The 15,909-nt window shown below is 33.7% G+C and overlaps 1 protein-coding gene across 1 annotated transcript; it reads right to left on the bottom strand.

The window, feature by feature from the left end:
• Nucleotides 1-2,684: 2,684 nt before the first annotated feature.
• On the bottom strand, nt 2,685-13,924 carry LOC127707688 (cubilin-like). The gene is made up of 8 exons (XM_052212352.1): nt 13,760-13,924; nt 13,336-13,505; nt 10,963-11,113; nt 8,804-8,988; nt 7,316-7,472; nt 6,825-6,908; nt 5,789-5,864; nt 2,685-5,507 (listed from the first exon to the last, which is right to left on the bottom strand). Exons 1-8 carry the CDS (start codon nt 13,827-13,829, stop codon nt 5,018-5,020), a joined length of 1,383 nt encoding a protein of 460 aa, XP_052068312.1. The 5' UTR covers nt 13,830-13,924; the 3' UTR covers nt 2,685-5,017.
• Nucleotides 13,925-15,909: the final 1,985 nt, after the last annotated feature.

Here is a 15,909-nt window from a genome sequence, read left to right as displayed (position 1 = left end):
GACATAGAGCAACGAAGGACAACCACTGAATTACAGACTCCCAATTCATTATATGTGAATTTGTGCAACCCTTTCAATTTAGAAAATTTTATTGGGAACCACATGATTTACTGGAAATATATCCGGAATTTCCCAAAATATTGACTCCCAAGCAAACTACACCGGCCAACAATAACCAAATCTTCATAAAAGTTTTTTTAACGATGACAGAAAGGTAGAAATCTAAATAAATTAATTTAAACCTTGCATATATTCATGTTCCTGTCTTCAATGAATGTCTTATGTTATATCTAAAGGTTTGTCATTTGGAGAATTACGTGATGATTAATTGTTTTTTGTTCGCCAAATGTCTAGCAGTAAGTATTACATACACTTTAACATGAGAACAAATAAACTAAATAAATCAATAGGGTGGACGGGATAAAAAGCAGGAATTTCAAATACCTATTGAAATAATGGTATGTTGTAAAGGTGACAGACATTTTGCCTTGAAACAGGCCACGTACTGACATTTCAGAGAGTCGTTGCATGGGTTCTTTAATCTACAGTGAACGTGACCCTCATTATGCACAGCCAAACAGACTGACCCTATTTCTATACCCCAGTTAAACCTTTTGATGCCTGTTTAATTTATTGACATTTTTTGGGGGCTCGGTAATTTGGAGCATTTACAGTTACAAGAATTCTTTTTTGGAGAAATTATTTTAAGTTAAGGAATATATATCTCCCTCATGCAAAGCTCTGATTCCTTCCCCAATTTTGGCTATACCTTTTTGTCCTTTAGTTAAACAGATCTTCATTTTTGTCTCGCCTTCAACGAAATTCGCAGTATGCAAGATCCGGCAGCGGCGACAGCGGCGTAAGCTATTTGTATGAATCTTTATATTTCAGAAGGTAGAAGACCTGGATGCTTCATATCTTGTATGCAGATACCTTATGTTAAGAAGTTTTCGTCTGTCATATGTCCATTGTCCTTGACCTCATTTTCATGGTTCAGCGACTGCTTGAAAAAAAAATTATAGTGTTTTTGTCATGTGAATTTCTCACTTATTATGAGTAATAGGATAACTATATTTCGTATATGGGTTCCTTGCAACGTCTACATGTCAGCCAGACAGGGTTCACCTGACCTCGACCTAATTTCATGGATCAGTGATCAAGGTTAAAGTTACGTGATAAGGTTCTTTTCTCAAATACTATAAGCAGTAGGTCAACTATATGTGTTGTATGGAATAATTGCAATGGGTACATGTCAGTCTGGCAGGTTTCATCTGACCTTGACCTCATTTTCATGGTTCATTGGTCAAAGTTAAGTTTTTGTGTTTTTGTGGGTTTTTTTTTCCAAATACTATAAGCAGTAGGTCAACTAATTTGGTGTAGGGAATTCTTGTAAGGTGTACATGTTTGTCCGGCAGATTTCATCTGACCTTAACCTCATTTTCATCGTCCATTGGTCAATGTTATGTTTTTTGTGATTTGGTCAGTTTTTCAAATACTATAAGCAGTAGGTCAACTTTATTAGGTGTATGGAATGATTGTAATGGGTACATGTCAGTCTGGCAGGTTTCATCTGACCTTGACCTCATTTTCATGGTTCATTGGTCAATGTTAAGTTTTTGTGTTTTGGTCTGTTTTTCAAATGCTATACGCAGTAGGTCAATTATACTTGGTGTATGGAATGAATGGAAGGTGTACATGTCTGTCCGGCAGGTTTCATCTGACCTTGACCTCATTTTCATCGTTCATTGGCCAATGTTATGTTTTTGTGTTTTGGTCTTTTTTCAAATACTATATGCAGTAGGTCAACTATATTTGGTGTAGGGAATGATTGTAAGGTGTACATGTCTGTCTGGCAGGTATAATCAAACCTTGACCTCATTTTCATGGTTCATTGGTCAATGTTAAATTTTTGTGTTTTTGGTCTTTTTCAAATACTATAAGCAGTAGGTCAACTATATTTGGTGTAGGGAATTATTGTAAGGTGTACACGTCTGTCTGGTAGGTTTCATCTGACCTTGACATCATTTTCATGGTTCATTGGTCAATGTTAAGTTTTTGTGTTTTGGTCTGTTTTTCAATTACCATAAACAATATGTCAACTATATTTGGTATATTGAATAATAATTGTAAGGTGTACTGTACTGTCTGTCTGTCTGTCTGACAGGATTATCTGACCTTGACTGCATTGCCATTGATATTTAAAAATGTTAAGTTTTTGTGATACTTGTAGTAAAACCTTTATCTTTAAGACTTTCTACATGAAATAAATAGCAAGGAAACAGGCTAGACATTTTAGCGTGTGCACTCTTGTTTTTAATAACCTTTGGATTTTCATTTATTGTCGAAATGCGCATCTGGTGCAGAAAAATGGGTACCGTTAATGTGATTACAATAATTCTTAGATTTGGAGATTAGGGAGCTACCATTTGATTTTTAGGGGGGGGGGGGGGGGGGGGGGGCTACGATGAAATTTGAAAAAAAAGCAGGACAGGAGTTTTGAGAAAAAAAAGCAGGATGAGCAAATTGGCAAAAAAAAAAAAAAGTCAGAATAAACCCCCCTCCCCCCATAAAAATAAAATGGTAGCTCCCTTATTGTTCAAACACCAACATATGATGGTGAATTATTCCGATGCCACGTATTTGAAGAGTGTTTACTCTCTCGACAAGTTAAAGAACTATGTAAGTAAGCAAGTAAGTAAACTTTATTTAGAGTTGTCACATATGTACAACTAACGGTTTGAAAGTGTCCATGTATGAAAAAGACGCGGTATTGTAAAGTGTCGGCACATGCATGTTCAATTAACAAATGAAACATGAGCTTAAGAAAACTTACAACACACTATAAAATATATACAACACATCACATTAAGCTAAGTTCCATCAAAGAAAGTACACATAAGCATACAAATATTAGCACATATAATTATCAAATAAGATTGGCTCACAGAAGTACAAATAAAATAAAACTACAAGTTTGTAGATGGAATGTTGCAGAGTTGAATTCCGACCCCTATGTAACACCCTTGTTCAAATGACAGTCCTCATTCTCCAGTCCAAACCTTCGTATAATTTGATATATTGCTTAATTTGTATAAAGAGATGTTAAATTGTTGAAAAATATGTAAAGCATATTATATCTATACTCTAAATAGACACCTGTCTACTGTGAAAGACTGTATTTTGCTCTCTACATTTCTTTTGGTTACTTTTGTTCTGTGTTTGCCGTCCTGTTGACGTATTCGTCTGCTCTTCAGTTTATTCATATCTTTAATAGATTTCAACAACATTCTGATTTTGACTTTGTGAGGGAAACAAAAACATGGCATTTTCGCCCTACCTTTTAAGGAAATAATACATTTATTTATGATTGCCATTTACAAAGAATGTATCAAAAGATTAAAAAGAAATGTGATTCAAAATACACAGAATGACAGAAAATATGTGTTTTAGGAAAGAAAAATCGCAATTTTGTATTAGAAATCACACCGATTTAAGAGACTGGTATTATTATTAATATGACTTTGATGAATAGTAATATAGTTACGCGTCTTGTGCACGGAATTTGCGTTTCAAATACTTCTATTTTCACTTTTTAGTTGCTTTTCAACTTCTTACTTTATTTGGCCTTTTTAACTTTTTGATTCGAGCGTCACTGATGAGTCTTTTCTAGACGAAACGTGCATCTGGTGTACAAAATTTTAAGCCTACTAGTAGTATCTTTGACGAGTTTATTGTCAATTAGATTGACTTATACTTAACTGGTCCATTAACTTCTAAGTCAGAGCAAAATTTATATTCATGATAGTTGGGGTCATCAGTAGAGATCGGTTAAAAATGCTATAAACCATTTAATACTTAACCTAAAAGACTAACTTTACTTAAATGATTGTATCAATATTTCTCTAATGATATCCGTACTTATCGGACATCACATATTATTTGCTTTTTGATGACTTCTTTCCGACCAATATAAAGGTAGCAACATTCGTAGCAGGATATGTTTATCCTTCCCCAATGCGTTTCCTTCTAAATGTGTTTGTCCATCATCAGAGAAATTCACCTCGACACGATGAAAACCAATGCATATTGTTTAAAGAACTATTTAAAAATATAATCTTTGGTTAAACATTATTCGTTTGTCCGTTATATACAATTTTCAATCGACACAATCGCGAGAATGGATTTCAGTATAACTATATGACTTTTTTTTCTATATGTATTGAAGTTGTGCATTCTACAATTTGTTTCTGCATCAGACTGAATTAAAGTATTAAAAGTCAAGTTAAGACCCTGTATCGTGAAACAGTTTTTACCCCTTTTCTTGTTGTAATTACCTCAACGGTATCAATATACTACACCAGGTGCCCATTTCCACAACTAATGTCATATTAGAAATTCAAAAACTTAATATACACTTTGAAGAAGACCAAAAGTTAATCCAAAACCCGGACAAATCTAGGGTCTCGCTGTACAATGATATTTGTCTATTCAACTTTTTTTCAAACCGCTGAAAAGTTTTTTTTATGAAAACTTTACAAATTCTTTGGTTAGTGTTCTTGCGCATCCATGATTGTATTTCTGCATTGCTGAATATTTAATAGAAATTAAATAGTACAAATTCTGCTTCTCTACCAGTCATTCCAATGAATGTATTTCCACAAAATATCATGGATTATAATTAAGACTCTAACAGACCTTGCAGAAAGTGATCCAACTTAAAGCACTATGACATCAGACTATGAGCCATAGACAGCACTATCACTATGATGATATGATGTTTCTATTCCAGGCTCAAGACATGACAGACTCCATTTTTTTGTCTGATCAAGAAATTATCTTAGCAAACATTTGTTCACTGTCTGCTTATTTTGTATTTTATGACCCTTGTTTAAAGAAGTATCAAAAAGACATTGTTTAATTACTTCTGAAGGAAACTCACAATACCAAGATTTTCAATAGCTTTGAAGCGTAAGCACACAAAATATACATGAGAAGAGTTTGTATTTATTGTTTTATCTTATAGGTTGTGATGAACATCACTTATCTTCAATGTAACTCCTTCAAATATTTTATCAGATGTATCCGTGGAATGCAAACGAGAATCATCCTCAAATCCAACGTCTGCATATTCACGTGATGTTTTGCGCTCGTTTTTGTCACCCATTTTGCCAGATGTTAAAGCTTTATTTTTGGATGAGATATTTAAAACATAGTACGAGCCTTCTTCTAAAGCGTAGTCTATGTCGGCATCCCCACTATTCTTAACAGTTTGAAGATCAGCGGGTGATATACTGTCGTCGTCAAGGATACTAGGGGTAGAACTGTCAACGTTTTCAATTTTTGTTATAACGCAAGGATCCGGACTGCCTGCTACGACATAGTTTGGGTTGTAAATTATGTTTATATTTTCGTTCTGATAATCGTCTGGTGGATTTTGTTCTTTCTTCTGTAATGTGGCATACTTGTCAAGACCAGTTTCTACTTTATTTTTCTTTTGCCTGCTTCTTCTATTGAATAGAAAAACGTCCTATAAGTGTTACATTAAAAGTGTTGCACGAGAACAAAAAAACACGGTAATAAGTTGTTTATTAATTAGATATTGTATGTGTTTACTGAAATTAGATTAAAACATGTTTTGAACAAAGATAGGTCCTTAAATTTCAAATAACACATAAACAAAGATACATTTTAACATTGAAGCAAACAAAATATGCTCATACTTTTTGTATGTTTGTTATATAAATGTGAATTTAGCGTATTGGTTGATATTTGCAATAACAGTAAATACCTTTTCCAAATGATTAATCCGTTGACTACAAAGACAGTTGCAATACAAAATCCAACTGTACTTATCACATAGATAGCTGAAAAAGAATATAACACATTAACTCACGTGCTCAGATTTCTAACGACAATAGAATGAATGTGAACATATATAAACCTTCAACAATGAGCAAAACCTATACCGCACAGCAAGCTATTAAAAAGCCACAAAAGACTAAATGTAAAACAATTCAAACGAAAAGGTTATTCTGGAAACTCGTGTAACATCGGTATCATACGTATTTTAACTGTAACATCGGTATCGTACGTATTTTAACTGTAACATCGGTATCATATGTTTTTTTACTGTAACATCGGTATCATACGTTTTTTTACTGTAACATCGGTATCATATGTTTTTTTACTGTAACATCGGTATCATATCTTTTTTTACTGTAACATCGGTATCATAGGTTTTTTACTGTAACATCGGTATCATAGGTTTTTTACTGTTACATCGGTATCATACGTTTTTGGTATCAAACGTTTTTAACTGTAACATCGGTATCATACGTTTTTTTTTACTTTAACATCAATATCATACGTTTTTTTACTGTGACATCGGATTCATACGTTTTTTTTACTGCATGTACCATCGGTATCATATGTTTTTTAGTGTAGCATCGGTATCATACATTTTTTTTTACTGTAACATCGGTATCAAACATTTTTTACTGTAACATCGGCATCATACGTTTTTTACTGTTACATCGGTATCATACGTTTTTTACTGTTACATCGGTATCATACGTTTTTTACTGTTACATCTGCATCATACGTTTTTTACTGTTACATCGGCATCATACATGTTTAACTGTAACATCGGCACGTTATGTTATTTTACTGTGATACCGTTTTCATACGTTTTTTACTGTGACATCGGTATCATACGTTTTTTTACTGTAAAATCGGCATCATACGTTTTTTACTGTAACATCGGTATCATACGTTTTTTACTGTAGCATTGGTAGCATACGTTTTTAGTGTTATAGTTCACATACCTGTCCTTGATGTTGTTTCTTCGACATATTTTCCCTTTCCTTCCAGAACTTGACTAGGAATTGGTAAGGATTGCGTACTATTCTCTAGATAAATAACATGTAGTGATGATTTTCAGATGAATAAATCTCGGTATTTGTTTTAATTCTATTTTAAATTTAAAAAGAAAACACAAAATTGACAACAATATACTCTTACACTGATTTAAAAGACATTTTGGATATACGCCTGTTCATTCAGAAAGCTACCATTAAACACAATTAGCCAAGGAACATCTAGAGAGAAACAAATATCTTTAATAAAAGACAAGTGTATACCATATTTCACATTCTGAATTGTCCGCGGACTTGACAACCTTTACATTATTGAGACTTCAACCTTCAGTATTTTTTAGAGGACAAGAGCATTATTTCAAAATAGACTAAAACTAAATCTGCAAATGAAATTGCAATAGGTGTTAACTTATTACAGTAACAGTAAAACAATATAATACCTTCGTAGAAATAAGCAGTAAATCCATGATTTCCGTAAGGTTCTTCTGTGTGATATACGACAGAAAATTGTCCTGGAGTTAGAACAATAGGTTTTGGTATGTCTTGCCCACAGTATGTGCCTACTTCCGGAGAGTTATAACTAGTTCCTTGTTTGATCTGTTTCAAAAAGAGATAGAAAAAAAAAATGTTAAAGCGAAAGATTTATCAACTAATAAGAAGGCAAACGGAAGTTAAAACTTAAGGTCCACGATAAATTCAGTGTTTATGTGGCAGAATATGCTGGTCGTTACGTAGAATTACTCTTAAATAGTGTGTCAGAATAAGCATGCCGTTACGTGGAATTACTCTTGATTTATGTGTCAGAATATGCTGGCCGTTACGTGGAATTACTCTTGATTTGTGTGTCAGAATATGCTGGCCGTTACGTGGAATTACTCTTGATTTGTGTGTCAGAATATGCTGGCCGTTACGTGGAATTACTCTTGATTTGTGTGTCAGAATATGCTGGCCGTTACGTGGAATAACTCTTGATTTGTGTGTCAGAATATGTTGGCCGTTATGTGGAATTACTCTTGATTTGTATGTCAGAATATGCTGGCCGTTACGTGTAATTACTCTTGATTTGTGTGTTAGAATATGCTGGCCGTTACGTAGAATTACTCTTGATTTGTGTGTCAGAATATGCTGGCCGTTACGTGGAATTACTCCTGGTTTGTGTGTCAGAATATGCTGGCCGTGGAATTACTCTTGATTAGTGTGTCAGAATAAGCTGGCCGTTACGTGGAATTACTCTTGATTTATGTGTCAGAATATGCTGGCCGTTACGTGGAATTACTCTTGATTTGTGTGTTAGAATATGCTGGCCGTTACGTGGAATTACTCTTGATTTGTGTGTTAGAATAAGCTGGCCGTTACGTGGAATTACTCTTGATTTGTGTGTCAGAATATGCTTGCCGTTACGTGGAATTACTCTTGATTTGTGTGTCAGAATATGCTGGCCGTTACGTGGAATTACTCCTGGTTTGTGTGTCAGAATATGCTGGCCGTGGAATTACTCTTGGTTTGTGTGTCAGAATATGCTGGCCGTTACTTGGAATTACTCTTGATGGCTTTATCTTCAATTCTGTTTGATAGTTATTCATGTCTTAGTTTGTTTTTTAGGATGTTTGGAAAATGTTGTTAGTTCGCAATTTCTTTTTGTCAAAGTCTATTTGGTACCTTTCATCCGGGTTACCGGGATGAAGAATTTTATCCATGTATCCAAAAACGGATTATTACATATGTATGACACAAGCGATACACCTTTTCTTCTTGGAACTTGAAAAATATCAGGTTAGAAATTAGATATCATATAGATATCCGCTTCAATCGAAATTAACAAAGCTATTTGTACCAGTATATTTATAGTCAATGAAAGCTTTTTGGTTTTGTTTGATAATATTTTGGATTAAGTTAGATAATTGTAAAATTATGAACTTTACACATACCTGAACATATTCAAATGTACATCCTTTACTTTCGTCCAAGTTAATAGATGTGAACTTCAGTATAACTGGACGATCATTTTCAATAAGATAAACAAAATCTGTGATTGACGGGTCTCTGTTGGGATCAGAGACATAATCTAATTGTTGATCTGTACTGTTGATCCTCTTTATACAATCCGAACAGCCTACATATATAAGATCAACGTGGTTATTGAAAATAATATAAACTGTGAAAAAGAACTTTAACATGGAATTTCAGAACGACGACAGATTAAAATAGTAACGAGATTATGGTAAATTTAAGACATCTTCAACGTTTTAAGTAAGTAACAACTTCCACTAGGTAAGTTATGTATAACTTCGGCAAAATAAACCAGAAATAATACAAACAATTTCAACCAACGCCACTTACAAAATACAAGAAAATACACATTGTATCAATTGATAAAATAATCGAATAACAAAGGGTGCAGTCGGCATCAATACACTATATCAAGAGTTCGTAATGGAATTAGAGATCGTCAAGCTTTAAAGTCTTATGCTTTTTATATTAAAAAGAATACAACTCTTACTGTGTAAGATGAATCATAGTTCTACAATAAACCTTTTTACTAGCTCACCGGGACCGAAGGCCCAAGTGAGCTTTTCTCATCACTTGGCGTCCGTCGTCCGTCGTCTGTTAACTTTTACAAAAATCTTCTCTGAAACTACTGGGCCAAATTTAACAAAACTTGGCCACAATCATTATTTGGGTATCTAATTTAAAAATTGTGTCCAAAGTTGGCCGACATGGCTAAAAATAGAACATAGGGTTAAATGCAAGTTTTGTCTATTATTTTGAAAACCGTTATATATAGAGAAAATCTGACAAGGGCAAAAATGTTCATAATGTTGAGCTCTAGTCTACCAATTGTTCAAAACTGTCAGACGACTTCTTATAGGAGTTATTGCCCTTAAATGACAAATTTTACCATTTTTTTTCATTTTTGCCTTCTTGAAAACTAAAATAGATAGAGAGAAACTTAAAATTTCAAAAATGATCAGCAAGACAAGATATACAGATAAGAGTCATGGTCGAAATCGTCAGTCGATTCCTTACAGAGTTATTGCCCATTGATGATGATTTTTACCAATTTTTTGCGTTTTTGCCTTTTATCTTAAAAATTATAATAAATAGATAGAAACTTAAATAAGCAAAAATGATCAACAAGACAAGATCTACAATTAAGAAAATATGGAGGAAATCGTCTGACGACTCCTTATTGGAGTTATTGCCGTCTAATGACAATTTTTACCATTTTTTTAGCATTTTGTCTGATAGGATATGATAAAAATTTTAATAGATAGATAGACCCTTTAAATCACAAAAATGATCAGCAAGGCAAGATCTATTAACAAGTAAAATTTTTCCAATATAGTTAGTAGACTGTCACTCTTTAAAGGAGTGATTGTCCTTAAATGAGGATTTTCTTTTTACCCTGTTTTGTGTTCTGAGCAAAAAACTGAAGAAGATAGAGAGAAACTAAACAGACTAAATGATCAGCAATACAAGATCAACAAAACAGATTTTTGTCATTAATTATATTCTCGTCTACAATGTTGGAGAGTGTCCTTTGTTGAATATGCAAATAAACCAAGGTGAGCGACACAGACTCTTTAGGGCCTCTAGTTTGAGATAAATCCAGAGAAAGTTCATTGGAACCTTATATCCCGATCATATCTTACCAGATCAGAAATTTATACTCTATAAAAACAAGCAAAGTAATATTAACCAACCAATAAGCGGAATATTCACAAAAGGAAAGTAAAAGTTACCTATTCAGTTGTCATGCGTTCTTGTATGAAGATCCCCGTGACTTAACCAACTGAGCATATAATAGAACAGAAAGGAGATGGGATATCCATCCATGACACAAAATCGGTACATGCACAGCAAAAAACCACAAAAAGCAAAATAACAGCGCTTGTATTGCTGTTCCTCATCTCAAAGTCACAATGAGGCCTTCAACACGGAGCAAAATCTCTCACCTCACTGCATGTTTAATACGGTTCCTATTTGTTAAAGGAATTCGCATTCCATCATCTAGAAATGATTAGTAGACTTTCCATATTGTTGTACTACGTTGATCATTATAAATTCTTCTGATATTTGTACTTACTGTAAAACTCTGCCTTAAATGTGTTAGAGTCGACAGGCGCTTTGGATACTAATGTAAGTGTCAAAACTCCTGAGACTGCAAAAATAGGTCTTGGGATAGAATTTCCACAAATTCTTACTGGCTTATATGTGTCTTCTGTATCATCTTTAACCTTAAAGAAAAGTAAATAATTCATAACATAGACACAGGCCAAATAAATTACATAAATACAGGTCAAATGAGTAACATAGATAAAGGTCAAGCGAATGGCTAGGATAATATTCCTGATATACTAGAAGACACACGTGTGAAGAGGATTGTTATGTCATTTTTCAATACTAGTATTTGCATTAAAAATTAAGTAATAATGACTTTTGAAGGATTCGATGAATACTATTTTTTTCCAGCAAATACTGTTTCGTGACGTTTGTTGTAGTTTCAATAAGTTCTTTTTTCCTCACTTAATATTCGTGGGTTGCCCGACACGTTTTGTTTATTTAGTTTGTAGACAGATTGCAGTGAGGTTAAAGTTGCTCATTCTGTAGTTTGATTAAACTTGCGTTCTACTTGTACTGGCTTGTAATTATGTTTACAAAATTGTATGGTCCAACCCACTTTTATTTGGATAAACGTACACAGTGTTGTGTTTTCGTTCGTAACCTATTTGTTACGTTTTTAGTCCAATGTTAGTTCACCTAGATACGAGGGGTGGACAGGGGTATGGGAACATGGGAATGAGGTGGCGGAATGCGGGAGTCAGGGGAAGAGGTGGAGTGAAAATAGGGATATGCTGGAAATATTTTTTTTACCGATTTTCTTCAGGGATCCGGAGTAAGGGGGAGGGAAGTGGGGGTAAAAAAAAAAGGTGGGGGGGGGGGGGGGGTAGTAGAAGAGGAAATTAGGAGTTGGGGTAGGAAAGTTTGATTGGATTTTTTTGTGTTTGAATTATGATCGTTATGCATGCGTTAGAAAAGTATAAGAAAATTAAATTCTTCAATTGTTTTCGTCTATTCGTCGTCGTCGTTTTTAAAAATCTACCATTTTAAAATATCAAAAGAAGACGTTGAACGACGTTGAAATAATCATGAATTGTTTGAAGTCACGACCAACTATAAACCTTATATTCGACGTTGATGAAGACGTCATGTGTGAGGGTGTGGATGGGGTTTCACAGAATAGAGAATAATGTGCAAAATTATAAAGAATAGGGAAAAATGGATCCAAAAAAAAATAAAGAATAGAGAATAATGAGGTGCTAAAATATAAAGAATAGAGAATAATGGGCAAAAAGTATAAAGAATAGAGAAAAATAGCGTAAAAAAAATTAAAGAATACAAAAATAAAGGACCCCCATCCATACCCTCATGTGTTAACTGGACAATTTAAACATTATTAATTTATTAGAGAATGCTAGCGAAATGTCCATACTGTTGTTAATATATCAATAAGCTTTTAAAATATGTACTGTTAGTAAGGTCACATCAATCTTATTAACGAATAACGGACGATGGCAGTACTTCAAATATCTATTCAAATGCAAAAGTAGTAAAATGTAAAAAAAAAAAAAGAAAAGAAAAATGATTCCAACCGTGAAATAGACGGCAGACATCATCCAATCGTCTATCATATTGCAGTAAAATTTTAGTGCTATTTATATGGATCTCCGGATTAAAAAAAAATGTTATATTGAACAAACTTTGTTTTTAATAACCTTTATCTTCTTATTCAAATATATACAAGAACAAATTACAGTGGCGGATCCAGGAGGGGGTTTCCGGGGGTTGGAACCCCCTTTTGTTTGACGATCAATGCTTTTGAATGGGGACATATTGTTGGACCCCCTCCCTTTATCCTGGGTTGGAACCCCCCTTTTATAAATGGCTGGATTAACAATTAATACAATAAGTAGCGTCAGCGAGATAGGTCGACGGGGATGTAGGGCGGGAAATTTGAATTGTCATCGGAGAGTGTTTGCAAGGGTTCTTTAACGTACATATAGCGTGGCACTCACATCACGCTTTATGCGAAATGATGGGAAAGAGAACGATCTTGGAAATATCTTGATATACAATTTTCTCCCTTATCCTTAAAAAGTATCGTTAAGATCGCGAAGAGATTTGTCTGAAGTCACCGAGTCCTATTAAATTTTATATGCTTGCAAAAGTGTGCAAATCTGTCAGGGAGCCTCTTTAAATCTATTGCAAATTATGTTATATGATTCATGGTTAAAACAGAGGCGTGCAACTGCTTATCATTCTTCTTTCACAATGACGCATTATAATCATAGTTGTATCCCGTGCGTAGTATAGTTTTCCTTGTAACATGTTTGTTTTTACATAATATCTTCCTAATAAATAGTCACTCTTACAAAAAGACAAACTGAAGATATTTTACCTCTATATAATCCTTTACACATCCTGGTGTTTTTTGAATGTTGATGTTAAGAAACCTTAATATGACTGGATCTCCTGAAGGGGAATTTATCACATATGTACAATTTATATTCCTTCGATCTTTAGGTGGCTGAATTGTTCCTAATGATGAGTTTATTTGTTGGCTGCATACTGGAAAATTCAAAATAACATTCGATATACATTCTTATGAAAAGGTTTTTAGTTTATTTGTAGACTTCGAAATAAGTTGCGTTTAGATTGTTGTCCATGGTCGAAGACAATTCATTTAAGACGGGCCTACTGCAGAGATGTAAATAGGCATAAGAGCAATTAAGATTTTCATTCAAAAACTGCACAATTATGTTTTTTTTTGGTAAAATGTTAACTTAAATTCGTTTAAGGTCATGCAAAATCGAAAAGCTTACCGCTGACGCCCTCTTCTACGCAGTATAATAAAAGACCCGTTACAACCAAAACAGAAAACAGCCTATCCATGTTTACCCCAACTAGACGTTACACATCCTATTTGCAAGTAAAATATTTAGTGAAAATCTGTCAAGCCAAGTTGATCGGATATAGTCAAGTGTTTGGCGATTAGTTATTATCAATCATTTTTCAAAACAGAAGGAAAACCGGAAAATAGGAACATATGTCGGATATTGTTCACGTTGTTAAATACACGTAGGATCGTTTAACCTTAAAAATATTTCATAAAAAAAAAATAATAATGGTATGTACAATATATTTGAACTACACCAACAGACGTATAATGCAGACATCATGTGTCCATATAATTCGCGGCAAGACTAAAAGATTTTGTATTTGGAACATTCTTTTTAACATAAATCAAAATAAAGAAATAGTCACATGTTTGTTGTAAATATGTATTAAAATGCAATTCAAGTTTATATTTAATCGCCCAGTATCACAATGATAGGGAATTGATTTAAACTAAATTAAAACCATATATACAAACGATTCAGTTGACCATTGCCAGTCATGCTTATTATTTTTTTGACCTGGTTCATAATAATTATACACTTTACAAGTTAGTTGTGGACTAATAAAATATTACAGTAATGTTTCATTAACTCTATCATTCATTTGAATACAATATGATAAGTTGGTCCTAAGGTGTATGTGGCTATTCTTTTTAGGACCGTTTATTCATGTATAGCATCTGAAGTATTCAAATATGTGTACATCTTTGACTTTCAATTTTTTGAGTTTTGAGCGTTCCCGATGTTAATCCAGGAAAGTGTTTCGGCCGCATCAAATTCATCAAGTGTTATTTTTTTTAACTACTGGTATACTATTTTTTTTTCTCTATTTTCAATAATTATATTATATAATTTACTTCGATTGGTCGTTACATGTATTCAAATATATATCGGTTCTAATAATGATTTTGTATTTGATAAATTGAAACATATTTAAACATATATGAAGACTGTACGGTGACCTATAGTTGTTAACTTCTATGTCATGTGGTCTGTTGTTAAGAGTTGTCTCATTAATAATTATACCACATCTTCTATTTCATATGTACTGTATCGTGTCGATAAAATGAGTAATGCCGTTTGCAACTGATTTTCATAGTTTGTTCTATTGTGCTAAATCACTGCTGTCCAGGTTAGGGGAGGGTTGCGAGCTCACAGACATGTTTAAACTCGCCACATTCTCTAGGTGCCTGTCTAAAGTCAGTCGTCTGTTATTCAGTGGTTGTCATGGGTTGCTGTCTGTCAAATATGTTTTTCGTTAATTGTTTTGTCATAAATTACTGACAGGCTGTTGTTTTTTTCGTTTGAATTGTTTCACATTTTGTTACGTCGGCGCCTTTTACACCTGAGTATAAAGTATGGGGTTTTCACATTCTTGAAAACCATGCGGTGACCTATAATTTTTAAATCCGCTTCGTTTGGACTCTGTTGGATCGTTGTTTCAATACCACAAAATGGTGGCACATCTCCATTTTTTATAGTGCAAATTATCCAACTACGTGATACTTACCATCAACGAACATGGAAATCATGCTGCAAAATCGAATATTTTGTAGTCGTTTGGTTTGTCCGTTCCCAAAGCTTTCGGAAAAGCAACACATGCCAAATATGTTGTGTGATTACTACTTGAAGGAAAACAAATCGCATTTTTCATCTTAAAATTAAAGAAATGATAGAAAGCAGCGGCATTTTTAAATAAATTAGAGTTCAGATGATGATGGTGATGATTTTAACATCCAATGGCAAATATTACATGCATTTAGGCCAATAATAGGCTAAATGTGATATGACCGTTAACCCTCCTCTGTACTCGACTGACAAGTTTGTCAGAGTTTTAGCATTATTTTCATAAGGAACCCGAGCACATTTTTGTGACCCCGAGCCGACCAGTTTTTGCTCTTACTCATCAATCATTTGTAAATGCCGCGTGCTTAGCTTAGAAGCAGCAAAATGCTAATTTATAATGCACAATTTTCAAGTCTTTTATTTGACATGAAAGGGGATCAAACCCACTTCCTACCGCACTCGATAAATAGATACCTGGAATGGAATGAGCATACATATTATCTAGAAGT

Source organism: Mytilus californianus, unplaced genomic scaffold (genome assembly GCF_021869535.1).
Source record: "Mytilus californianus isolate M0D057914Y unplaced genomic scaffold, xbMytCali1.0.p SCAF_7, whole genome shotgun sequence".
Classification (NCBI taxonomy): Eukaryota; Metazoa; Mollusca; class Bivalvia; order Mytilida; family Mytilidae; genus Mytilus; species Mytilus californianus.
This window is presented reverse-complemented; position numbering and strand designations above follow the sequence as displayed.